The 27,975-nt window shown below is 36.6% G+C and overlaps 1 protein-coding gene across 4 annotated transcripts in view; it reads left to right on the forward strand.

The window, feature by feature from the left end:
* The window catches only part of LOC120302794 (tRNA (cytosine(38)-C(5))-methyltransferase-like), a 231,552-nt gene that overhangs the window by 148,370 nt on the left and 55,207 nt on the right, over nucleotides 1–27,975 (forward strand). For 3 of the 4 annotated variants that reach the window (XR_005555217.1, XM_039331729.1, XM_039331731.1), the window contains exons 33-45: nucleotides 3,599–3,755; nucleotides 5,510–5,626; nucleotides 12,754–12,867; nucleotides 14,512–14,640; nucleotides 15,698–15,830; nucleotides 18,698–18,903; nucleotides 20,967–21,148; nucleotides 21,442–21,634; nucleotides 22,361–22,558; nucleotides 23,313–23,459; nucleotides 24,154–24,344; nucleotides 25,338–25,521; nucleotides 27,718–27,892. Coding sequence is in view for 3 of the 4 variants with exons in the window: in XM_039331729.1 (XP_039187663.1) it covers nucleotides 3,599–3,755; nucleotides 5,510–5,626; nucleotides 12,754–12,867; nucleotides 14,512–14,640; nucleotides 15,698–15,830; nucleotides 18,698–18,903; nucleotides 20,967–21,148; nucleotides 21,442–21,634; nucleotides 22,361–22,558; nucleotides 23,313–23,459; nucleotides 24,154–24,344; nucleotides 25,338–25,521; nucleotides 27,718–27,892 (2,126 nt within the window). In the remaining variant the exon portion in view is untranslated. The remainder of the gene's footprint in view (nucleotides 1–3,598; nucleotides 3,756–5,509; nucleotides 5,627–12,753; nucleotides 12,868–14,511; nucleotides 14,641–15,697; nucleotides 15,831–18,697; nucleotides 18,904–20,966; nucleotides 21,149–21,441; nucleotides 21,635–22,360; nucleotides 22,559–23,312; nucleotides 23,460–24,153; nucleotides 24,345–25,337; nucleotides 25,522–27,717; nucleotides 27,893–27,975) is intronic. The other variant, XM_039331730.1, reaches the window with a different exon arrangement.

The following is a 27,975-nucleotide window of genomic DNA, read 5'->3' on the forward strand; positions in this document are numbered from 1 at the left end:
TTAAATTACATTATTTTACAATGTTAATTGCTGCTATTAGTTTAGTAAAAGGAGCGCTAGGAATATTAATATTAACTGGAGTTTTTTCATTCAAGAATATCACTTGGAAAAATAATTGAATTAATTTACCTTCTGAATAATTTATTCATATTATTTTGCAGCCTTTTGATCTATAGTGACAATTCAGAGAAGCTTTAAAAATAGGACAAAAATATGAATTACTTTCACCGGAAGCAGTTTTGCTTTAACTATTTTCTCATTTCCTTGTGTTTTTTTTTTTTTTTTTGGCAGCAATAAAGTGACCAGAGAACAGAGTTTGCAAAACTATAATATTCTGCTGATTTCTGAGATGCAGGAATCATTTGATGCAGGTCCCTCTGAAAACCTTTCTACATGTCACTTTTTACAAAGTTATACCTCAAAGAGTAGATTTCCAAGTTGTGACAAATCTTGTATCTTCCCACATAAAAGCTGAAGGAAAAGTAAATGATTATTGCAGCAAATTAACATCTGCCTAATATGATGATAGAATATAAAAAAGAAAGACCAGAGTATTAGAATAGCAAGATTAAATCTGGATAAATGGCTGTTAGAGAATGTTGATTTGTGGCAATTAAAAAAAAATCACCCAGAGGTACCCCTTTGCAAAATGCTACACATTTTCATGTTCTAGTGGGCCTCTCTGAATAACTGATTATTCAGTCAACAGAGAAAGCATGCATGTTGGGCATTTATTATTATTGCAATGTTTCTCAGCTTCAATAATTTTAAGATGTGTGGTTTTTAACTCCCAGAATTCTAGGAAAAACTGATACGGAAACATTAATCTATTATATCAAAGAAATAACTTTTGTAAAACATTTATAGAAAACATAGATTTCCTGTAACTGAACACTTAATGGCTTTGAAGAGAATTTTTACCAGTTGTACTTCAAATTTTGTTTGCAATGGCTACATTGATTGTTAAACTTTTTTTGATAATGAAATCCAGATTGTTCTGAGTGACTTAACCTTTCGTGGCAATTGTTTTAAATGTTTTCAGCCTCGAGGCCAAGATTTTAACTGAGGAAAGCAAGCTTAATCTTAGAGTTGGCAAATGGAGAGAGAGTTAGGGCAGAATGGAAAGACACTCATAGCAGACTGGAAAAACTCTTCCCTTTTATGTATGTTGCATCCTTTTACAAATGTTTTCCATCTGTGCTTCCTTAGTGAGTTTACAGGACTTGGATAGATTGAAGAAGCTTTATGATGGTGAATGTGCATTTTCAAGCAAATGCTTTTTCACAGCTATCAATAAACTTTTGCAGTGTTTGATATTCAAATAATGACAGAACAAACACAGTTGTTAAGCAAGCCACTTATTTCACTTCTTGCATCTTAGTTTGACCATTAACTTAATACAGATTATGAAGTTCAAAACATATCCAGAGTCCATTTTTAAAATTCAGAATTTCTAGCATGCCTGAAAAAATCCCGCCACTCTCAAAATATGCATGCAATTTACTAATACATAAAATGGAAAAAAATGATTGGCTTATTACTCCAATGTTCTTAAGCAAACATTCCTTTTTTAAAATGTTTCTAATAAGATCAGGACAAAATGTATTTATTTAGAGATTTTTACTTTTAATTAATGCATATTAATAATATTTTACAATTGTATTTGATTTTCATTAGGTATGTGACATTTACTTGCTGAATCTGAGCACAAATTCAACTTCACTTAAAATTTACCTAATAATCATTAATTATTATATAATATAATATGTATTAGCTATAAAGTTGCATAAAACATATAAGGAAAATGCATACAACTGAGTAATCTCTAATTACTTTCATAACCAACACTAGTGTATAATAATTGCATTAAAATAAATATTACTAAAGATACAAGGTGATATTTATCCAATAATAAATAAAGACTTTAAATTTTCTGAAATACGAGAAAAAGAAGGGAAAGGGAATGTAATCTTTCTCAAGAAAAAAAAGACCAGCTTAGTCAGAAACATACTAGGGGAATCTCACTAAAAAAATAAATTTCAGGGGAGGAAAAAGGAATTTAATAAACTGAACATGAACAATGAATCCTTTATCTTTAATAAACACAGAAAGAATATTTCATACATTGCAGTTAAGCATTTTTTTACTTAAGTACTTAAACTATGGTTTATTGAATCAATGACTGTTGGCTAGTGTAACAGCGTTTTCTAAACCACACCAGAATTTTCCCTTCAATTTATCTGAATCAGTCTGAAAGCAAATCCACACCTTTGAGAGTCCATAATACTGTATTGATGGTGCTTGAGAGCAGAAGTCTTGTTTCTGGAACAGCTGCAGGATTATTTTCTTCCTTCCTATTTTTGACTATTACAATGAATAGACATAGCTATAACTATTCATATTTTGCAAAAATGGGTCTATTCTGTATTTTATTTATTAACTTTAAATAGCCATCCATCTCATCCCAAAGAGGGATCTGGGTAGTTTTATTGATAAATAAAACAGCCAATAAAACATATAAATATCTAAACATAATAATAAATAACATAAAAACAAAATTCTAACCCCGGGCAATGAAACCATCAAAATAAATCTCCAGTTCCGTCAGAGCCCCTGGCCTGGAAGCATAGCCTTGATTTAAGGCAGACATGTCAAACACAAGGCCCGGGGGCTGGATGCGGCCCGCAAAGTGGTTTCATGTGGCCCGTGAAGCCATCCTGGAAACAGTGAGGGAATGGCCCCCGCTGCCTTGTCCCTGGCCCAGGCCGGCCAGGAGCCAATGTACAATTTTGTGGTGGCCATCTATGCTAAAATGTATTCAGTCTTAGCTCCCCAAGGCTGTCTAAAAGGAGCGAGGAACCAGGTCCTGCTATGTCGGCCCCGCCCCTTGGTTGCATTCTGGAGAGGTGTCACCCTTTGTGAGGAATGAAGAAATGGATCATGCCTTGGCGCTTGCCCAGTCCCAACCTCTTCTGCCAGAGACCCTCAGATCTGTCCCACTCCTGCCCAGGCCCCCATAGGCACGCTTGATATGAGCGATGTAGAGCTGGCCATGCCCACCCAGTAGGCCGCACCTACTCCATCCACACCCACCCAGTAGGCTGCACCCACCTGCCCCCCCCCCCCGAGGGCAACCGCAATGCTGATGCGGCCCTCAATGAAATTGATTTTGACATCCCTGATTTAAGGGCCTTATAAACAAAGAAAGGAAGGGGATATTCTAATTTCAAAAGGAAAGGATGTTCCACAAGGTGGACACCACAGCAGAGAAGGCACGTCTCCTGCATGTAGGATGTAGGTCCCTCACTGATAGTACCTGCAACCTAAGTCTTTTCTACAAGATCTAATAGAAAACAGGAACTGGGATGGTCAACCATGTCAAAAAGAGGGGATAATTGAACAGGGGAACTGCCAAAGAATTTTAATATGAAAATAAGGAGAGACTCCTGCTGGCCTTTAAGACACATGCAGACTGGTACTACATAAGGATATTTGTATTTTCAGGTAATGTATTTATATAATATATTTCAAATGTTATCAAATGTTGGAATTGTAAACTATGTGATTTTAAAGTTGCATTGACTCTTCTGTCATATAGGTTTTTGATGGTCCAAATAGGGAAGCTCAACTTCTTGGAAAAGTTTGTGGTGTGCAGCAGCCTTCTCCTTTCACATCTACCCAAAATACCATGTTTGTGCGGTTTCGCTCTGACTCATCTGTACATCGCCAAGGCTTTCGAGCTTGGTTCACTGAAGGCAAGTTTCTCAGTGATCTAAAATCTCTGCTAGACTAAAATCCTTGGTCAGAAAGGCATTTAAGTATTAAGGCTTTTGATTCATTTAGGACAATAGCAACAATTATCAGTTGCTTTTTTGCTGGAAGTTTCAAATACAACAGTACATAACTCTGAGAAGAAAAATAGTTGAAGTATAGTTTGGCCAAATATTCAGATGCGTTTCTCAATACTTTGGGTCACAGATGGGCAACAGGCCCTCATGGAGATCTACCAGCACCCCAAATGTGCCCTCTAGATGAGGCCAAAAATGATACCTTTAGGGATATTTTTTCCCCAATTTTTGCACTTGCACACTTTAAAAAAAATGTAAATGAGAATCAATTTGGTATAATAGTCAAAGCACTACACTAGAATCCAGGAGATGGTGGCTTCTAGACCCATTTTAGACAAAAAACCAGCTGAATGATCATGGGCCAATCACTTTCTCTCAGCCCTAGGAAGGCGGCAATGGAAAACCACTTCTGAAAAACTTTGCCAATAAAACTGCAGGGGCTAGTCTGCGTAGTCACCAGGAATCAATACTGATTCAAAAGCATGCATATGCATATACTCTCACACACACATGCATACACACAATCTAATCTCTAAGAAATTAATCCATTCCCTCTTCCGAATCATCACAAATGTTGGCCTGTCCATGCCAACTGACAACAGCTTCTTGAGTGCCCCATGTAGAGCAGCTGGCTGGGGAATTCTGGAAGTGGACATCTACACATTGTAGCATTTCCAGGGCTGAGAAACATTGTTCTAGGGACTATCTGTCCCACAAATGTTAAAAAAGAAAAACACTGGGAGAATAAATTGGTGTAGCTCACCCAAAACATTTTGTTGAAAACACTTCATTAACATCCATATTTTCCCAGGAAACAAAACATGTTAACTTAGAAAAAATAGATCCTAAAAGAAATTCAGAAACTTTTCATACAAAAAAAATAAAACTTTATACTACTTCAATTTCTGTGTTACATTCCATGCTCTAAACATTTATTTGTATTGTTTTTAGTTTTTAAAACATATGCTGATGTAATTACATTAAGGTAGGTGTCAGGGAAGTTCTGCATAAATTCCGCTTATATCTATAAAATATATTTAAAAGCATGCATTAGGAAATATTTACAAGTAAAAATATATATTGAGAAAATTAATATAAAGCCTATATATTCCCAAACTTTCCATTGTAAGAAAATTGCAGGAATCAAATAGAAGCTGATTCTGTTTAATGCTTTCTTTTAAAAAAACAACACTGCAGTGCTTATTCAAACCAGATTTCTCATACAATGCTATTAGGAGCTATCATGTGAGGTGTCTATTTTGTTGTAGAGAGTTAATAATAGCAATCTAGCTTCATCCACAGAGTCTATTCACAAGACAATGAGTTGAATACTCCCAAATGTAAATCCTAGAAAAGAGGCACATTTAATATAGCTCTGCAGATGTATAATTTGTATGTGTGTGTTGGCGCTGAGCATACAAACTCCTTTAGTGCTTTTCCAACTATATATTGACTTTGTGACTCACTTTCTAGATAAACGTTTTTCTGTGTAAAGTTTTAAGTGGAGAATGATAGATGCTAGTAGATTTTTATCTATGTTGTAATCATGTTTCTTTTGGCTCTACCGTGCCAACTCACTCATTTTGAGATCTATACCATAACCTTCAATTTCGTTGCAGTTCAGCCACTCTAACATCTGCATATTTCTTATTACTCCAAAGTTTGTGGAAGTGCCTTAGAAGCTGATTTTGTTGGTGGAGTCATTTCTTCTCCTCTGTATCCAGCAATATATCCAAATAATCAGAACTGCAGTTGGATTATTCGAGCCCAAGAACCATGTAAGTTAAAAAATTCATCTCTCCCTGCTGAGAAAGCAGAATGACTAATATCCTCACCTCTTCCGTATAAACAATGCAGAATTCCTCCTTTTCTTACTTGTAGGAAATACTGCATCCTGTTAGATGGGAAATATCAATGATACTTATCTCTTATTCTCTTCTTATGGGGATTTAATGTGGTGCAATCTGGTGCAAAATGAGATAAAATATTTAGTGTATAGCCTTAATTTTTCAGCATTAAACATCATTGAAATTCTATAGGGCATAAAGAAGATTATTACACAAATAATAAATTAGTCCTGTGAGCATAAGAAAAATGGATGTGCAAACTGGAATTAAATTTACAGGTGACAGTACAGGTAGCCCTCAATTTACGGTCTGTCACTTAGCAACTGTTCAAAATTATGACAGAACACCCAAAAAGTACTTAGGACGTAGTTTCAAAATTATGAATGCTGCAGTGCCCCTGCCATTGTTCACCCTTACAACTGACCAAAGAGACTCCCCCATCCATCCTACCAGATTCTTGCGGGCCTTGGCGTGCTCTAAAGTCAGCCGTTTGTTTCTGTTGACCAGCTTTAGGCTCCTTTGCCTGGCTGAGGACCAAACTTGAGAGCAGGACCCGGTCTGGGAATCCCAGGAGCAGGAATCCCTTAGGAGGCCCTTGAGGAGCTGATGGGAAATAGGCTTTGGCCTACAGGCTGTAACTGCCCTCTGTGTAGTGGTTGCTTCTGCTGACTGGTTTAGGCTCTCTTGCCTGGCTGAATAACCAACTAGGAATTAGGATGAGGTCCAGGCAACCCCAAGGGACAGGAAACAGAGCACCAAGTGCCTCAAAGGTGTGGAAGGCCTTTGGAGGCACTGTCGCTCCACTTAACAACTAGCACATTTGTTTAAAGATTGCATTGGTGAGAGTAGGATAATGGCCATTGCAACCTACAACCATTATGGTCATACACTGAAGACCATCTGTATATATTTGGTCTTTTAATTTTCAGTTTTTCATACCTGAAGTTAGCTCTAGTCATATCTAGTCTAAGAGACTGGCTAGGATCATAAAGTGTTCTAAGTCATAGGTCCCCAACATATGTGACAGGTACAGTGTAGATGCCTATGCTGTGCTATAATATAGGTTAGCTATACAGTGACATTAAAAACTTTTTTGGAGCTTAGAAATTATGATAAAAGTACTGCTCCTCCTTGGTAACATTGGATGAACAATTCCTTAGCCCACACTGGAATTTGTAGTTTCAAAACCTACAGATCATAATTACAAGACCTACTAGCTTTGCATAAATTTAATGGAAAAGGATTCACATTTATTATAGAGCACAATATTAGTCAGATAAATTCAACTGTTTGTTGGAATGGTTGAGTGGCTAACCCTATTTTTTAATTGTAATACAACTGGTTTGGGTTCCAAATCATAATTAAGCATAGCATTGGACCATTAATACAATATCACAAGATGTTTTGCATCTCCCTTATTTTCTTTTTACTTAGTGATTATTATTCTCGTTGTTGTTGTTGTAATTTAAAGCAAAATGTAATTCCAGCTTGTACAAAATGAGAGGAATTTTTTTTTTTCAAACCTAGTTGAAACATCAGTTTGTAGTATGCATCTTAATAGGGAATATGTAACTGAATGTGAAAGCAGGAAAAGCATTTATGATTAAGATTAGGTAAAAAAAGATAATTGCAATTCATGGAGGTGGCATGTTTTTTCTGTAATGCTAGACATCTTGTTCTAAGTTGCGACATACTTTCAGCTTTGTAGCACTTTTGAAAACCTGTGTTGAGTTAAGTAATTTTGCTCAGGTTCTTATTAACTGTAAAAGAAAAACAACTTTTTGTAAGAAACTGCCTTGTTTTGGTTATCCAGGTTATTGCAAGTCACAACAAAAAATGAATAATAACTTTAAAAACTGGATACTAGAAGGAATTAATATTTTAAGCAAAAAAAGTAAAAACCTATTCTTGATGTCAATTAATACTGAAAAACTGACAAAATGACATAAAATCTTATAACATCAGAAATATTGTGAGAAGCAGAATAGAGCCAGAAATAAGTAACTAAAATATCAACACTGTCAATAATTCTGTCTCCTTTTATAAACTTAGCTAGACTGTATCCAAGAAATGCTAGTGAAAGAATGAGAGAAGTGGAACAAATTTTATCTGACAAAATAGAAAAAGTATTGAAAATAGAAGTACAAATATCAGCCCAGAAAACGATTTGGAGAAGGATGATTTATGAGTATGCAACAGAAATTGGTTTTTTAATTTTTTAAAAAGTTTTAAAAACTAAATGGGAAATTTAAATGATAAACCTAGAAAATATTTTCATATTGGAACTACAATAGTAATGGGAGACTTTAACTACCCTGACATCAACTGGGAGACAAACTCTGCACCAAGTGGAAGATCAAACAGATTCCTGACAAACCTAGCAGACAACTTTGTCTCCCAAAAAGTAGAGAAGGGGGGGCAGGGCCAGCTGCCAAGAAGAACGGGTGTGTTGGACCACTCTCCGGAGCATCTACCCCCATTTCTGATTGCTTGACAAACCTTTTGGGGTCCCTAGTTCCCTGGAGGGGGACCAGGAATAACAAAGTGTCCTGGGGAGCAGTTCCAGACGGTGGTCGGGACTGGCGAACTCGGGAGAAGCCTTGGCAAGTCGAGCAGAGGAAGAAACCGGCTGACAATGGCGGCCGTGAAGGAATGACAGCTGAAAGCTGGCCGAAGTATAGCGGTGGAATAGCTGGACAGAGACATGACAACTCCAGTCAAAAATTATTTGAGCAGTGATCCTGGACAGAAGGGATCCGGTGTAAGAGTGCTCCAGAGGATTTCAATAGAAATTTGACGATTTCAATTGCCTACAAGAGAAAAGGAGGGATCTTCCCTCATTTCTGGAAAAGTGGCAAAAAGGAAGGTTTGGGCTTAATAGGTTTGCCTACACATCTACTACGTTGGTCGGATTTACAGAGAAGAGAAGAGGAGTATCTTTCTTTCTTTATTCCAAGGAAGGAAAGTTTAACTTTGGAATGCAAGTTTACTTTAAGACTCAGAGTGGATGCTTAGAAGAAGTCAAGGAGGTAGACATTTTGAAATCAACAGGCAGATCGTATATTAGCGACAAAGCCAAAGTGACACCTTCTGGCTAAACTGAGAATTGCCACAAGAGGGGGGAAAAACTAATAATAAGGGAAAGTGACTGTTTAGTGTATCCAGTCTTGTCTGTAAATGTTAAGTAGATATATGAACAGAAATTTTTGACTCTTAGTGATGACTCTGATATTCTGGAAAATATCATAAAAATTGTAAATAAGTGGGGAGGTTGGTTTGGAGAATTGAAAAAAATGTCTAAATGCCCAATCTTACAAGGGTTGTAATAGGGAGAAAATAGACATCACAGACTACATTGCTGGAACCGAGCCATGCCAGGCAAAGATCGCTAGAAGAAATGGCACAAAAAGATAGGGCAAACTCATTTAGAGACTTGCAACAAATGTTGCAATCAATGCAAGAGTTAATGTGCAAGAATCATGAAGATCTAAAAAAAGAAATAGGAGAAGTAAGGAAACTTAAGGACGAAATCAAGTTCATGGATGGGAAACTTGAATCCTTTCACCAGCAGATTATGAAAAACGAACAAAAACTATCAGAAATGGAGGAAAGGATGGACAAAGAAGAGCAGAGAGTAGATGAAATGAATGAAAGGTTAGTTCAGGCTAACAAAGAATTAGAAGCTACAGTTATTTCCCTGGAACTTGAGAAAGCCGCTCATTATTTACGGTTCCAAAATGTAGGTGAGATGAAAGGTGAAGACCTGCTAGTAATAATGTCAGATATACTAGTGGGGGCTCTGGGGTCCAGCAGAAAGGAGATGGCCAGTGAGATAGATGAGACTTACAGAATCCACACGAACTATGCAAGATGACACAATCTTCCCAGAGAAGTACATGTTAGATTTATTAAGAAATCAATTAGAGACGAAATTGTCTTCAAGTTCAGAGATGACTCATTGGAATACCGAGATAAACAGCTGATTGTACTTAAACAAGTACCTAAAAGAGTGAGAGACTTGAGAAGGCCCTACCAACAAATAACTTTTAAACTGATGAGGAAAAATGTTAACTTTAGAAGGTTAACCCCGGAAGGGATTCTGGTTACAGGGCAGGAGAAAAAGTTCCACTTAGACTCAAAAGATAAAGCAGAGATATTCTATAGGAAAAACTTTGGCAGCGAGGAAGATTTAGTTGAAAGAGAGGTAAGAGAGGAAGGAGAGATATTAGCTCAGGCCACTGAATCTAAAGGTAAACAAGTCGAGTTTAGAGAAGATATTGATAATGGGAAAAATGAAGGGAAATATGAGAATAGACCTAAAGAAATTAAAGAGACTAGACCGACAAGATTGTTAGTGGAAAGAGGAAAGGATTTACAAACTCAAGAGTCTAGACCAACAATAGTAACTATTCAATGAGAATAGTTAGCTTCTAACAAAAGCTAAAATACCAGCCTTATGGGAAGAAGCCCTCCTCACTTTGATTCCTAAGGACAGTTCAGACCTAGCACATATTAAGAACTATAGACCCATTTCTTTATTAAATTCAGATTATAAGATTTTCATGGCTATAATGGTGCAAAGACTTGAAAGATTTCTAGCAGATTTTATATATTATGATCAAAATAGCTTTTTATCCAAAAGATACATAAGAAATAATGTCAGGATTGTTTTGGACATATTGGAATATTATGAAGTGCATAATGAAAAGCAAATGGGTTTAATTTTTCTTGATGCACAAAAAGCATTCGACAATGTGAAATGGGATTTTATGTTCAAACAATTATTGTATATGGATTTTGGGGATTTTTTTTAAAATATGTTCAAATCAGTTTATTCTAAACAGGCAGGAAAAGTAGTAATTAATGGAGAAATGACCGATAGCTTTCAAATTCAAAAAGGCACGAGGCAAGGTTGTCCGTTATCATCACTGTTGTTTATATTATCTCTTGAGGTATTAATCAGAGTAATTCAGCAAGATGAACAGATTAAAGGTTTAGAGATCAAGAAAGAAATATTTAAAACACAAGCTTCTGTAGACAATTTAGTTTTTATAATTGAAGAACCATTACAATCAGGGACAAGACTGATGGAAATATTGAGTAAATATGGGGAAATAGCAGGCCTGAAGATAAATAAAGAAAAAACTAAAATGCTCGTAAAAATATGACTAAAATACAGAAAAATGAATTGGTTGACAGAATAGGTATTCACATTACGAACAAAATAAGATATCTAGGGATACAATTAACTGCTAGATGCGTTACACTCAAAAGAGACAACTATGATAAGTTAATTGAACAGATTAAAAAGTATTTAGATCAGTGGTTCTCAACCTTTTTAATGCCGTGACCCCCAACCGGTCGTAAGTCGAGGACTACTCAACTGGTCGTAAGTCGAGGACTACTCAACCGGTCGTAAGTCGAGGACTACTCAACTGGTGCAGCACCGTTTGCAGAATGGGACTTTTGGCGGGCTCAGCAGGGCAGAGACAGCCTGGACAATTCCTATTGGCTTTTGAAAGCCAATAGAATTAGACTCTATTCAAGAGAGTCTATTCTATTGGCTTTCAAAAGCCAATAGAATAAAAAGGAGTAGCACAGCTAAGGAAAAGGGGGAAAAATGGCAGACTGCGTTGTTTGGTGACCCCCATGTAATGGTCGTTTGACCCCAAATGGGATCCCGACTCACAGGTTGAGAACCACTGATTTAGATACTTGGACCAACTTACAGCTCTCTTTTATGGGCAGAATTGCTGTAATCAAAATGAATGTGCTACCGAAAATTTTATTCTTGTTCCAATGTATACCCATAAAATTGGATAAGAATTTTTTTCAAAACTTTAACAAAATTATACTCAAATTCATCTGGCGAGGAAAAAGAGCAAGGATTAAATTAAAATTACTGCAGGATTCAAAGGAAAGGGGGGACTTGGCATCCCTGATCTGGAAAAATATTATTAATATTAATACCCATAGTATTAATATGGGTAAGGGATTGGATATTATTAAAGAACAGGAGATTATTATGTCTGGAAGGTCATGACTTATAAATAGGATGGCATACTATGTTATGGGATCATAAATATAAGACACACAAATATTTCCAAAGGCATTATATCAGATAAGCTCTAATTGATGTATGGGTTAAAATCTGGCAACCAAATTATACTCAAGTCCCCATTTGGATCTCATCATTAGAAATGCATGTACATCCAAAGTTTATCCAACTAGGAAAGATTATAACATATAAAAATGTTCTAGACGAGAGAGGGGAATTGAAACCCAGGAAGATTCTTCAAGACGAAGGGATAGAATTAGAATTAGAATTGGAAAGATAAAAAAGAGTTAGGCATAAAATTAGAACCGATAGGGCTGGATAAAATATTATTAGGTACGGAGGATAAAATGATTAAAAAACTATATCATTATTTGTTAGATCAGGCAATGTATGAGGAACAGGTGAAAGAGACCATGTTAACATGGAGCAGGGATTTTGATCTCAACTTTGATCTGTACATTTGGCAAGAATTATGGGTAAGAAGCAGGAAACACACTCTGGCCACCTGCTACAAAGAAAATCTCTACAAAATGTTCTACAGATGGCTTCTCCCACCCATAAGATTAGCTAAAATGGGTCCAAATGTTTCTTCCAAATGCTGGAAATGTAAATTAGCAATGGGGACATACTACCATATGTGGTGGGAGTGCCCACGAGCCCGTGAGTTTTGGAATAAGGTTAAAAAATGGCTGGAAGAAATATTAATGTTAGTGGTAGAGTTAAAACCAGAACTAGGCATAACCGCACAGAAATACAACAAAAGGGTATTTTATTTGATGTTACACATTCTCACGGCTGCTAGATAAGTGTATGATTAGCTGCATAGAATAGAATGCTGGAACTAAATATGACTTTGGTGTGATCCACAGCAGATCCTCATTCATGAGTAATCTGTTCTGTTGAAATTATGCTGATAAATAATATCAAGGATGAAAGTTTAGTTCAGTCATCTCTAAAATGCACTACTATTCCTCATGTTTGTACTATTTTTTTTCAACAGTTAACCACATTACATTATCATTCACTGATTTTGATATTGAAAATGACATGCTTAACTGCAGCACTGATTACGTAGAAATTCGGGAAGGAGATAATTCCAATGCTCCTTTGCAAGGTATGAGAAATGTACAGTATAATACTGATTGTCTATATATCTTTTAAACAGAGATTTTATTTGTTCAGAGCAGAATTTAAGAGATAATGACACTTTAAACAATGCCTGGCTCAGGAATTCTGGAAGTTGAAGTCCACGAGTCATAAAGCAGGGCTTTTCAACATGCAGCACCGGTGATACTTTAGCACCTGGCAGGTGGTATGTGACCCCTAGCCAAGTGTAGTGGGGAAAGGAACAAGCTAAAGTGGCGTCACACAGGCCTGGAGGAGAGCAGGTGGAACTGCAGGACTCAACAGAAGCCCCAGTATCTGTGTGCGCAGCTACATGCTGATGGGAGCTTCCAGTGCACCTGGAAGAAAAAAGGAGGAGGAGGGCAGAGAGAGGAGAAGCTATAAAAAGAGCAGATTTTGGTGGGAGAAGGAAAGAAAAAAAAAGAGAATAGAACAGGCTTTTGTTAGTAAAGCTGTGAGGAGAGAGCGAGCGAGGGGCTTTTGCCAGCAAAGTGCAAGTGAGTGAGAGGGCGAGTGAGCGAGGGGCTTTTGCCAGCAAAGGATGAGAGGGAGAGGGGGGCTTTTGCGAGCAAAGGGTGAGAGAAAAAGGGAAAAGTGAGGGGGAGAAGGGAAAAAGAAAAGGTATTGCCTTCTGACTTCCTCTCTTGCATTAGAAGGAAGCATTAACGTTGAATCTCAACTTTTTACTTTTCCGTAATATTATAAATTAGCCATTTCTATAACAACAAAATGAATCTAATCAGTAAAACCCAAAATCCCCATTTTTTTAATCATCAAGTTTTTGACACGTTGCTAAGCACTGGTGGTACTCGAATATTGTCATGTCCTAAAAGTGGTACAATCTGTGAAAAGGTTGAAAAGCCCTATCATAAAAGGCTATCGTTCTCCACCTCTGCTTTAAAAGATAAATGATATTTTTATATTTCAGGAAAAGAAATCTGGAAAGTAGCACATAGCTGATTTAATGCTGAGGCTTCCAGAAATCTGAATGGATTTGGCAGCATGTAAATTTAAATAAATAAAGTAAACAGGATAGGAAAACTACAGCCCTCTACTTTTTAAAGACAGCAATGGCCATTAATTCTGGCCATTGATTATATTGCCTCAGGGTGGTGGAAGATAAGGAAGACAAATCCAAAAATAATTGAAAGATGACAGGTCTTCAGCATAAAGAGATACATTACTGTGGGCTAAGAGATGAGGCTGGTCTGTTGCTTACTGTAGTCACCTTCTCTTTTCATTTTCCATAGCAGTTAAGCCATTGTTCATTGAATTTTTGCCAAAATTGTAGTGTGTGTGTGTGTGAGAGAGAGGGGGGGGGGAGGGAAGAGCTATTCAGAGTGACAAAGGGAAGAAGAATGACTTTTAACTTCTCCTTTTGAACAGTGGAATGAATATATAGTTATTGCAACATTTTGAGGAAAATGTCATTCTTCAAGATATCCTGTTCAATAAGATGAAGTAGGGCATCACAGAGGAAACATAAAAGCAGATCGACAACTTCTGATATTAACAATGAACTAGAAAGACATAAAATATTTTTTATATGCAGTGGGCAGTGTATCTTATTTTCAAAGTGTGAATGCAATACAATGCAATGCTGGCTGTGTAATACTGACATTTGTTTCTCCAGGACATTATTGTGGCTCCACTATGCCACTTCCTGTTACTTCTTTTGGCAACACTTTATTCATCAATTTTGTTTCTAATAATGCCACCACAGCAAAAGGATTTCATGCCATCTTTGCTGCATCAACATCTGGTAAGAATAAATGCGTATCGTATAAGGACAAACAAGTTTTGAAGATTCAGTCATTTTAAACCTGCCTGCATAAGTGATGTCATCAGAAGCTTTTGGAAATTAACATTATAGCCTGGTAATATATCAGGCACAATGCAACAAAAAGTTATATATTTTGATATTTACCTTGCCTTTTGTCAACAATATCCCAGAACTTGCTGACTCGTCTGTTCTTTAGTTTGCTGCATGGAATAGCTCATTCAGAAAATGTCCTTTTCCTTGACTGATTTTTTCCCCCTTTCTTTCATTTAATCTTGTCCAATTCTTGGATACTACCAGTACTAGTCCTTGCAGTTTTCTTGGCAAAGTTTTTCAGAAGAGATTTGCCATTGCCTCCTTCCTTAGTCTGTCAGAAATTGACTGGCTCTGTGCCTAAGGTGGCACTAGAACTTGCTTTCTCTCAGTTTCTAGTCTGATGCCTAATCAGTACAACAAACTGACTTTTATCAGATCAAATCATCATCTCATCTCATCTGATTTTTCAATGGGAAGTAAATGGCCTTTAAATAACAATCTAGGTTTGAGAACCAACAGAGCAAAACAAGGGGTTTTATCAGAGTTTGGGTTGGAAGAGGATTTGGGAGGCAACTGGAATCCTGTATGAAAGGTACTGCATCAGGTAAGGCTGGCAAATAAGGAGCTGTTCATTTTGAATATGTAATGGAAAAATTATGGACATATTTCCAGGTGTTCTGCACTGTACTTCTGTTTGATGCAACAGTATTAAATTGGCAACAGTTATGATCTGGACAGATAAGATCTGTGAGTGGTGTGGGTGGCCTATAAATCTGATATATAAAAATAAATAATGTACTCTGAAGCCTACTACTTCTAAGATGGGAAGAAGGAAGCCACTTATTTCCCACAGCTTGGATTTTCTGTTATAAGCTGTAGCATTGAAACAGTATTTGCTTTTGCTAAGAGAAATTCCATGCTTTTCTAAGACTTTTATCCTACTAAGGTTATTTTCTCCATTTCCGTGTCTTACTTTGTCTCATCTCCTGCTTCTCCTGCACAGCTTGTGGGGGTACCTTCCATATGGAGAGAGGAGCCTTCAATAGCCCAAGTTTTCCTGAGCCTTATCCATTGAACATTGAATGTGTCTGGAATCTTCTGAGCTCCCCTGGCAACCGGCTCCAGCTGTCTTTCACGTAAATGAATTGTTCAAAGAGTTATTGTTTAATCTTTTAATGGAGCAGCAGGAAGGAAATGCTGGGTTTAGAAGGATGTAATTACTGGCATGTAAAACAGTACCCACAATTTGGAAAGTGAATGCAATCACAGCCAGAAAGGGCTTGCTTTATTTTTATTTTTTTTCTATTGCATATTATCCTGGTCAGCTTTCAGGCAACTGAAATCTATGCTTATAGATGCCACCCTGATTTTACAACTGTAACTTTTACAAAATTACAACTGCAACAGTTGTAAGTATGAGTACTGATCTCTTTTTTGTTGTTATTTTGTTTTTTACTGGTTGTAAGGACTACCTGTATGAAATGTCATATGGCTATATACATCTGTTAAAGATGGAAGAAAATCTGAGAATATAAATACTGTGCACATTAATTCTTTATTCTTTATTCAAAACTGGCTGCCATTCTGAAAAATACAATATTATTTTGATATCAAAATTCCAGAGTCTGCTTAGTACCACTTATGTTATATTAAACTGTGATATATATTTGCTTCCCGAAATCATGGGCGCTCCATCACTGGAGATTTTTAAGAAGAGGCTAGACAGTCACCTATCTGAGATAGTATAGGTCCTCCTGCTTGAGCAGGGGGCTGGACTAGAAGATCTCCAAGGTCCCTTCCAGATTCTATTCTGTTCTGTTCTGTTCTATTGTTTTTGTTTCTTTGCCCACAAGTCAGCATTGATTCCTGGTGATTACAAGAACAAGTCTATTTTTCACCATACCTTTTCAGAAGTGGTTTGTCTTTGCCTTCTTTCCTGAGCTGAGAGTAGTGACTGTGCCAAAGTCACTTGTTCAATTTCTGTGACTAAGCAATCTCCCCACTCCTAGTCCAGGGCCATAAAATTAGACAAACTTGTTCTTGTATAATTGGCTAGTACATTTAGGAGTAATCCTTCCCTCGCACCAGGACTTATTCAACAATTTTCAAGAAAGAATACAGGTAGTCCTTGACTTACAACCACAATTGAGCCCAAAATTTCTTTTGTTTAGTGAGTTTTGCCCCATTTGCCACAGTTGTTAAGCGAATCACTGCAGTTGATAAGCTGGTAACCCAGTTGTTAAGTGAATCTAGTTTCCCCACTGACTTTGTCGTCAGAAGGTCACAAAAGAGAATCATATGAGCCCAGGACACAGCAACGGTCATAAGTATGAACCAGTTGCCAAGCATCTGAATTTTGATCACGTGATCCATGGGGATGCTGCAAAGGTAATAACTGTGAAAAACAGTCATAAGTCACATTTTTCAGAACCATTGTAACTTTGAACGGTTACTAAATGAACTAGTTGAAAACTATCTTTACATCATGCTTCAGCTTCAAAAAGTGAAACACAAATGGAAATTAATTCATCCTTCTATATTAGAACAACAATAAAAAGAATATACTAACATTTAAAAAAATCTGCAAATAATGCATGTCCCATTGTATAAGACACTTTTTTCAGTTTGTCATTGTCACTAAATGAACAAAACATGTAAGACAAGAACTGTATTCTGAACATGCACAGAGAAATCTTCAGAAATACGGCTTCTGTCTGAGACAGCCTGAAATCAAGTTGAAGCCCAGTCCCTTTCATTTGCAATTAAATCAGAAAACACATGGGTCAGGGGTTTTGAGTCATGCATTTTAAGGGGAAATGAATGCACGCCCACTTGGAAAAAACTATAAAACAAAAACCCCATCAAAGCTTTTAAAATATTGCAAAGAAAATTTCTGGTGAAAGGCAGTTCAAAAATAGAAATCCCAACTGAAGAGTCTCATGTCCTAAAACTGAAAAAATTGCTCCATCTATAATGGAAATAAAAGCTGAATTTGAAGTAAGGAGTACTAAAGCTTTGCATTCATCAAATCAACTTTAATGATATAGTTTGATCCAAAATGTAAAATAATATGCGTGGGGTTCCTCCCTCTATCAAATAATATATCTGGTTATGCATTACATAAAGTTGAAGTGTCTGAGTCATTACATTTGTAATAACAGATTTAAATTTAAACAAAAGAGATTAAAGCAAATGCAGCAATGCAGTTGGCTAACTTTATTTTAGTCTTTCCATTACTGTATATTGGAGAACCTAAAGTTAAAAGAATTGATGAAATATGATAGATAACATTGCTAAAATGTGATTATGGTTCTTTGTGTTCTAAGTCATTTAAGAGGAGTAAAATTAATAGGACTGGACTAAGATTTGATCTGAAAGTTTGATGGGCTGTATCAAATAAATAAGGATTGGCAATATTTTTAGGCGGTGGTGTAATCTTAAATAATAGAATAAGCACCAAATGCTTAATTGATTTTCTTTGACAAATTAATATTTAGAATTCATTATTTTGCTTTGCATGTTAACAGGTGCTATTTAGCAGGATTCCAATGCTGTGCTACAACATAGGGCTTTTCAACCTTTTCACCCATTATACCACTTTTAGGATATGGCAATATCCGAGTACCACCAGTTGCCTAGCAAGGTGTCAAAACTCGATGACCAGGAAAAAAAAGGAAAAAAGTGATAAAGTACAGGTAGTCCTTGACTTACAACAGTTCGCTTAGTGACTGTTCGAAGTTACAATGGGACTGAAAAAAGTGCCCCCCAAGCTACAGCTGAGCAAGACACCTGCCTGCCCGCCCGGCAGCGCTCTTCCTCCTGTCCGAGGTTTCCATTGTTGTGAGCATTTCTGTTGAGGATTATTATACAAGGATATTTTTCTTATCAGTAACAATGGAAAGAAAATTGGACAATTAGCAAAAATGTTTTGAAATTCTATTAAATTATTATTTTATTAAACCTTGTACTTTTAATTTACTTATATTAATTAAAACCCTTTCAGGGACTTTCAGGTGGAAGAAAGTGAAGGCTGTACCAGAGACTACATAGAAATTAGGGAAGGTAATTTCAGTGGTTCTCTGGTGGGACGATACTGTGGGAACTCTTTGCCAGTGAATTATACCTCAATTACCGGACATATCCTTTGGGTGAAGTTTGTCTCAGATGGCTCTAGCAGTAGAAGAGGATTCCAGGCTACATTTGCCCACTGTAAGTAAATATTCAACTCCAAAAGAATTCCATTATTATAAATCCTTTGGAAGATGGAAAAAGAAAGATGTATGCTATGATAGGCTATCAAGGTTTCTTCTTTTGAAAAAATAGGTCTATGTTTCTCCTGTAATCCTCAACTTAAGACCACAATTGAACCCAAATTTTTTGTTGCTAAGCAAGATAGTTAAGTGAGTTTTTCCCCAGTTTACGACTTTTCTTGTTGTTGTTAGATGAAACACTGCAGTTATTAAGTTAGTAACATGGTTATTAACTGAACCTGACTTCCCTATTGATTTTGCTTGTCAGAAGGGAGCAAAAAGTGATTATATGACTCCGGTCACTGCAACCATCATAAATATGAGTCAGTTGTCAAGCATCTGAATTTTGATCATGTGACCATGGGGATGCTGGAAAGGTCATAAGTGTTAAAAATGGCCCTAAGTCACTTTTTTTAGTGGTGTTGTAACTTTGAACAGTGACTAAATGAAAAATCAAGGACTACATGTACCTTGGTCCACAAATCCCATTACACTAAGCTAACAACAGGATAAAAAATTATCTCGTCCAAGATGGTAAAGGACAGTAAATTTGCCATTTAAAACAGGGAATTTGAAGGCTGCAATAAGTAAGAATTTGCTCAAATGTATGAGATTTAAAATCATATATCTTGAGATTAGTCTCCGATGAATTATAGTATTTATTGATTTCTGTTTATAAACTATAATCTGAGAATATTATCATTACACTCTTACATGGTGAACTAAATTATATTTGATTTTGATTTGAGGGTAAAATATTGAAATATTGAACTTGGCTGTTTAGCTATTGGTGTAAGAGATCAAAGCTGCAGATATTAGCACAGATTAAACACAGCTTTCAAGGAGCTGCAGTATTTCAAGTAAAAAAAAATAAATCTGTTGTCTAGCCTTCTCCTAACTGGGAGATCTGTGTTTTTGATGTGTTTGATTTTTGTAAATGTTCAAAGTTCTATATTTGATCTTTTCACTTTATATTGTACATTGAATAGAATTTGAACTAGCTGGCGCTAAATAGGGAAATATCTGATATACAAATGTTTTAATAGTTGTAGAGAACAACAGATATAGTGGAAATAAGAAACGTTCCACTTTATAGAAAATCTTCCTGCATTTGAAGAGATATTAGTCAGTATCCTCTTTAAAAGAATCTTCTGTTAATATCATGTCTCAACTTTCCAATTTTGGTTAAGATAAAGATGAAAGATTACCATTACTTGAAATTGCACATTATTAGTCAACATTAAAGATAGCAAACTGAACTCTCTGAAGGCAACAGTCTCTAGTACTACAGGGAAAAGTATTGTACAAGTGGTCTGACACGTTTCCTGCCCAACCCAGAAAGGAAGAAGGAGCATATCAAATCCCTACTAAAGTGCCTGGGGCAAGCCCATAAGAAGCTTTCAGTTAGGCACTTTGCTCTCCACTTTCAGCATCCTGTCTAAGTACTTCCGTTCTTCTCTGACCAATGTCCATCCATGGCACACAGAAAGGGCTCCTAAGTAAATCAGGATTTACTGAGAGCTTATAAATAAATGCAATGTAGCTTGTCCTTAATTAACAACCACAATTTGGATTGGAATTTCCATTCCTAAACAAGACAATTGTTAAATGAGTCACATCCAATTTTTCCACACAAATTTTTCTGCAATCATTAAGTGAATCACCCTGGTTTTTAAGAAAATCATGTTTTTTAAACATGTCTAACTTCCCCCATAGACTTTGTCAGAAGCCAACTAGGAAAGTCACAAGTTGTAATCATATGACATTGAAACATTGCAATTGTCATAAATATATCCCAATTGCCAAGCATCCAAATTTTTATAATGGGGAGGGGGGAACATTGACAAAATTATAAGTTTGAGAACTGGTTGTAATTCACTTTTTTCAGTGCCAGTGTAACTTTGAACAAACACTAATGAATGGTCATAAATCAAGGACTACCTGTATTATAAATCTGTACAATATACTTATGGATACAATATATACATTAAAATAGGGATCAATCTTGCTATTCCTTTCTAGTGTTTGGAAATAGTATTATAGGAACAGATGGACAAATTGCTTCTCCACTATGGCCTAGAAAGTACCCTCACTTCTCCAACTATCAGTGGATGATAACTGTGAATGAAACACAAGTTATTCATGGTGATATAACACAAATGGATATTGAGGATGTGAATAATTGTTATAATGATAAGCTGAAGGTAAGAATTCATTGTATGTCTCTCATTTTTAGTGAAATTATTTCCAAATAAGTAGCAAGGCAACTTCTTCTTTATCAGTAATCTCAGCATTCAAATATGGATAGACTCTCAGATGCAGTTTTAATTTTGCAAAAGACATGTTAAGCATAAACAGAAAATTACATGTGAAATATGTAATTTTCACATGCATTCAATAGCAATTAAAGCAAGTTATTATTAATTTTTTTCTAATATATACATAAACTATGGACATTTTAAAAATAGTTTCAAATCTTGATCTATTCCTATTGCAGATTTATGATGGGCCAGACATACATTCACGTCTCATTGGAACATATTGTGGGGTAGCTCCATCTTCTTTCACCTCCTCTGGAAACACTGTCACTCTCCAATTCACCTCTGATTCTTATACAAATGGAAAGGGGTTTCTTTTGGACTGGTATGCAATGGAAGCATCAGCAAATACTGAAAATAACTTGCCTATAGGTTTGTTTTCCATCCTCTTTTCTATTGTTAGCCTCGTTTGGGGAGACATAAAGAAATATGTTGTATTCCCTCAATAACTGTTAGCATATGTTTTCTTGGTAGTATTAGAGAAGATGGCTCCCTACTTCTTTCTACATGGAGAACATTCAGGATGAAGCAAGGTCTTCATCTGTTGCCTCCTCAGACACTAGATGCTTTTTTTCTGTGTAGTACAAAATGAGAAATAATGCTTTTCCACCTTACATGTATGCATCTGAAAGCAGGAGACAAGTGCTCCCCGTTTCCTTCTCCATAGAAAAAAAAATCCATACAGGAAGACATGGGAAATAGTAGCCCCATTTTCAGGCAGGAGGGAGCAAGGTTCTTCTTTTTTCCATATATCTCCATGCACTTCTCCTTTATGTGAAAGTTGTATAACTTTCTACTATATTCCTTGTGGCTAGTGGGTCAGTTTGGGATTTTAAAAACTTTTGCATCAGGTTTGTCAGGGAGAGTTTTTCAGTTCATATATGACTGCTATGAAGAATAATTAATTATTAAGTTCTGATTTATCAGAATACTAACACAGATGAAGCAAAGAAATTGGGAAACATCTGCTAAAGCATGGAGTCCCCGAAAGCTGTTACTTCTGAAGCCCTGGGAAATTAGTGTACCTAGGAAGAAGAGAAACAAACTGTGTATCTATTAAACTGGAACTCTTTTTTCTTTCTCCTGATTTGGTGGCAGGTGCCTGTGGAGGTCTCCTAACAGCTGGTGAAACACCTTTTTTCCTATTCTCACCAGATTGGCCTTCAAAGTACAGAAATTTTGCAGATTGCACATGGCTTATCAGAGCACAAGACTCAACAGTGGAGTTTACCCTCCTAATTTTGGATATAGAGTCTCATGGCTCATGCAGTGATGATAAACTTGTCTTCAGAGATGGTGAGGCACACTCGCGTTTTTGTAAAGCGAGGATTGCAGTGGGAAGTCAGGGTTATGAAATCTCAATAATGTTCAAATAAAAATGTGTGCCTGTCTGCTGCTGCATGTCTACTCCTGCCCAATTATAGAGTATCATTAAAATGAAGATCTACCAATTATCAGTCCTTCGGCCATGTTGCTCCCTGTGGAATGTATAAATGACCCCCCATTACTCTGGGGGGGTGTCTTACTCTGAAAATTGAATGCAGAATGAAATTCTGTTTCTATCAGTCCATGGATTCCAAATGTTCTACAAGGCAGTTCTCTTCCAAACACGGACATCATAGCTGAATGATTGGTATGGTTTGGAATAAGTAATATTGTTTGGCTACCCAAAACAATAACTGATGAAAGAAGTTAGAATTTCCAGTCTTAATGTTACTTCTCCAAATCAAAGATGGTTCCTGTGACAAGTAACTAGTACGGAGAGCCACTTCGCTGTAGTAGCAGTTAAGGTGCTGTCCTACAAACCCAGAAGACTGACTGAGTTAGAGTCAGGTCTTAGGCATGAAAACAGCTGGGTTACTTTGAGCCAGTCACACTCTCTCAGTCCAATTCATCTTGCAGTGTTATTGTGAGGAAAACAGGAGGACAAAGGAGTATTATGTATGTTTGCTGCCTTTAGTTACTTACAAAACAACTAACTAAATAGATAAATAAAATAATGGAAAGTTTAAGATCATGCCAATTTGTTCTGTCCCATTTCTTTTCATAGGAGACAATAGTCTTGCACCAGTTCTATCCACTGTATGCGGCCGAGAACCTCCTGCCCCCATAAGATCAACTGGGAATGCCATGTTCATTCAGTTCACTTCAGATTCAAGTATTACTGGTACTGGATTTAATGCTTCTTTCCACAAAAGTAAGTATTTTTTTTTTAAATTACGCTTGTCCATCCTTTATATGTTAAAAAGATGGGGGAGGGAAAAACAGAATGTAAATGGTTATAATCTTACTTAATGAGGGGACATACTCTTGAACAGAATTCTCTCAGTATATTTCTTCTGTGAATTTGTTCTAAGAGTAGTGTCAGAAATGTGGTGGTAGCTCTGAATTTTCACAGGTCATTTGCTCATAGTCAGTGAATCAGACAAACAGGAGAAATCTAGTAAGTCAAGCCAAGCAAAGGTGTCAAGGTGAAGGAAGTTTAAAACCCAGAAGAAGAAAACAGAGCTTGCCCATTCAAAATGCAAAATGGCTGATCACAGTGGTTCAAAGAGTATAAATATTGTTGTCAGCACTTGGCTACTCTTAAAGAGATTTGTATTGAAGATTTCAATAACAACGAAATCTCAATCCCCCTCACAATTGGAAACCCCAGTCCTTGCTGTAATGCAACTATATCTACTGTGCCATCATTCCTTCCTAAAACAGTAAGCACAACCCACAATGACCAAAATGTTGTACACTACCCTATGAAAAAGTTGATTCTCAGCATATTTTTAAAAAAACTATATAAGAATAAATCTGGTCAGCTTTCATTCAAAAATATATCATGAAATTAGGTTATAAGTTAAATTGTTCTTTGCTTAATAGACTTTCATTCTTTTTTTTAGGTTGTGGGGGTACTTTTCATGCAAACAAAGGTATGATAACCTCACCCAACTATCCCCAAAACTACCTTCCAAATCTCAGTTGTTCTTGGCGTGTTCTAGTTCCTGATGGCTTCATCATTAGCATCCATTTTGAAGAACCATTCCATGTACTGAATGATGATGCATTTTGCATTCATGGAGATTATGTTGAGGTAAGAATATATGTTTGTGTACAACAATAACAACAATTGCAGTTAATATTTTGTTCCTGGGTATCTGGTTTCACATCTGACAAGCCTGTAAATTTAAGTTTTCCAACATTTCAGCTTTTCAAACAAATCCTTACTCAGAACTCTAGTATAAGGACACTTCACTGGGTAAGCTTTAGCTCTTCACTGTAGACAAAAATGGAGTATATGTGTACAGAAGATTAGAAATGCAATAAATAGACATCAAGATCTATATACAAATATTTGTTACAGATTTTCAATTCTAGCTTTTTCCTTCCATCTTTTTTAATCAATGAATACCTGATTGTTCTTGATGGCCTTGAAGACACTGATCTGTGTTATAATAGTTCTCTTTAGCCTTGGGTCTGCTGCTTCCTGCTACTCCACCTTCATTTCTTCCATTGTATAAGGCTCATGGTAAAACAAATCACCTTTCCCAAAAATACTATTTAGCATGAAAATCTGCATATGAGCAGTGATCTACTTTGAGAATGTGTTTCAAAGTTTATTGAATTAAGTTTGTTAAAATTCTTCAAATTTTAGTACTCATAATCCTTTGTCTGTGTTCCCATTTCTAATTTATCAAATGAGAGGTGATTTGTGTTTGCAGATTTGTTGTGAAGCTAAAATGAAAACCTGCTACTTACAAATGTAAATATATATATAAATACTTGGTAAAATTTTGTTCATCCTTTGGATCAGTTGATGTGTTGACATTATATAGATGAGGCAAATTATATTATTTGTATAAATTTCCATAATTTGTATAGTGATGTTGTCACTCAAAATTATTTGCATCGTTGCAGTGAGGTATTAGATGAATTCCGCAGACCTTTGGAATAGCAGACATTCTCTGCCTCTCCCTCCAATTAGTCTGTTAAAATGAGGTTTCACTGTATGTTTTTTAAATCATTCCTCTTGGATCATGCCTTAACAAATCCCTCTCCTTGACTCTATTCACCATTTATTTTTCAGCTTAGAAACGGACCGGATTTCTCTGCTCCACCACTAGGACTAGAGAACACAAATGGGCGCTTTTGTGGTAACAATACCTTCCCTATAATGTTCACCACAGATAACCAGTTATTTATCCACTTCAATTCTGGGAGCAGTAATGGAAGCCAGGGTTTCAAACTGATATATGAGGCAAAGGGCCTCGGTGAGTATTAGAACTGAATGCAAATAAAGGTTGTCTGTTGGTAGCACAAATCAGTGAAATTTTAAACCATTCTCATACAATGATTTAGGACCATGACTTGACCATCAGCCTTCTGAATCAACCCTTCTTGGCCTGGTATCTTCTAATTGTTTTGGTAATTTCTAGAATTACCAGTCAGCCTGTAAATTAATAATTCAGGCAGGTGACATTTCATCATAATTAGAATAATGAGTTATTCCTTTGCTTTTCCTTAATTTGAATGGATTTGAATGACATTGGAAAGCCACCTAATAATCCAGTGATTCAAGGTTGAGGAAAAGGGAGACAGATTGTGGTGCTTCCTCATGCCATAACTAATTAAATCCTTGCTGTCATTCCCCAGCAATTGTTATTATCTAGCACAGTAGTGGCGAACTTATGGCACATGTACCAGAGGCAGCACTCAGAGCCCTGTCTGATGGCACGCATGCCACCACCGCCAGCAGCAGGCCGCCATTGCCCCGCCCAGCACAAAGGAGGCAAAGCAGCTGACTAGCAAGCTTGAGTAGAGGTGGTAGAGCAGAGGTCACCAACCATTGTTGATTGGTGGACTGGAAGAAAAGGGAGAGGGAAGCATTTTACATGCATGCATGCACGCACAGGGTCGCGAACACGCACATGCTGCAAATGGGGCAGAGCTAGTGCCTGTGTGATACTCACTAGCACTGCCCCATTCTTGCCTGGTGCAGCACCTTGTATTTGCACCCCACGGCGCGGTGGTGGCCATTTTTGTGCCTTGAAGCACAGTGGCCCATTTTTGCGCCCCTGGTTTTTGTGTGCCAGAGGCAGCACTCAGAGGCACCTCCCTGCCCCCCCCCTGAGGGCACCACAATGCTGATGTGGCCCTGGCACTTTGCAATAAATAAATGGGTTTTGGGTTGCAGTTTGGGCATTCAGTCTCTAAAAGGTTTGCCATCACTGATCTAGCATATTACCCCGAACGATTTCCATTTTGGTTTATAGGCTAATAGATATTTATAGATTTATGTTGCATGAATATTTCTAAAGGGCTCTAAAGTAGCAGCCGAACTGAATCCTGTGGTTATACTTTCTTTCAAGCCCCAATTAATTACCATATGACCAACAAACAGTGCACTATAGCCGAAATATTGGGATTCATCTTGTATCTAGAAATTTTAAAGATTTTTCTTAAAAAAATTATTTAATGGGTCAAAAATTATTTTATTTATTCATTCAATTTATATAGCATTTTAGACCAGTGACTCTGAGCAGCAAACAGTTAAAATATAATGCAAAGAAATAAAATAAATTTAAATAGAAATAGCAGCCAAGAGAGCCCATTAGAATCAACATAGCCAGGAAATGTGCCTCTTCACACATTTGGAATTCAGGCCCAGGCATGCAGCAGTCTCCAAGGCTTTCCACATGCATCCTTTTTGCCGCAGTTTTCAAATACTGATACATGTGCCATTTATGATGTTTTTTCTCTTTTAGTATTTTAATAATTTTGGTATTTTATAATTTAATCATAATGTTTCTTAAGTAATATCCAGAACATAGCCAACAGAAAAAAAACATAGAATTCTTCACCCATTTGTAAAAAAAGGTTCCTTTTAAAGGATAGATTATACAGAGCCTGTCTCACATATCAAACTGTCTTCCTTAAAATGTCACTTGTCCTTCCAGGTTTCCACAGGGAAACCACATATAACAGAAAGAAATGCAAAATAAATAAATAAATGAGAAGTGGGGAAATAATAAGCTATGTTGCTTATATTATGACAAGAATGCAAATTCAGTTTACTGAGTTATACATGGTCTACTTTTGAGTTGATTTAATTAGGAGTACAGAAGGACTGCATTGTCCCTTCTCTCCATGGTCTCTGCCACAACTTCTTCATCCCAAGGCAGGGAGACTATTCAAATTCTGCAGGCTCCTGCTTGGTTGTTCTCTTCCAGTTGGCACGACAGGTTATAGGGAGTCCACGAACAGGTGAAAATTGTAGGTAGAGCTTGCCTCTCTAATTGTGTACAGATTGAAATCTGTACCTCTCCAGTTTTAGTGAACTATAGTACAAAGCAGACTCAGATAGCATGACCAAAGTGAACTGTATTGGGAGCCTATGTTTGGAAAATCCTGGTATGTCACAGAGAACATTGAATTTAATAGATTATTTTTGTTTCTTTACTTGCTAGCATGTGGAGGAAATGTTTACATCACTCAAGACAATCCATCTGGATTTATCTCTTCACCCAACTATCCTGAAAATTATCCGTTTTTTGCTGATTGCATCTGGACCATAGCTGTGCCTTATGGGATGGGTGTAGAGCTGCAGTTTGAAGATATATTTGATATTCTGCCTTCACCCAAGTATTTACACAATTATTAGATTAATTTTAATTACATTTTATAAGGCTTATTGTAATCAAGTTTTATGAAAATATTCCTTGCTA

This window comes from Crotalus tigris, unplaced genomic scaffold (genome assembly GCF_016545835.1).
Source record: "Crotalus tigris isolate CLP2741 ecotype Arizona unplaced genomic scaffold, ASM1654583v1 scf7180000024437.13266115, whole genome shotgun sequence".
Classification (NCBI taxonomy): domain Eukaryota; kingdom Metazoa; phylum Chordata; class Lepidosauria; order Squamata; family Viperidae; genus Crotalus; species Crotalus tigris.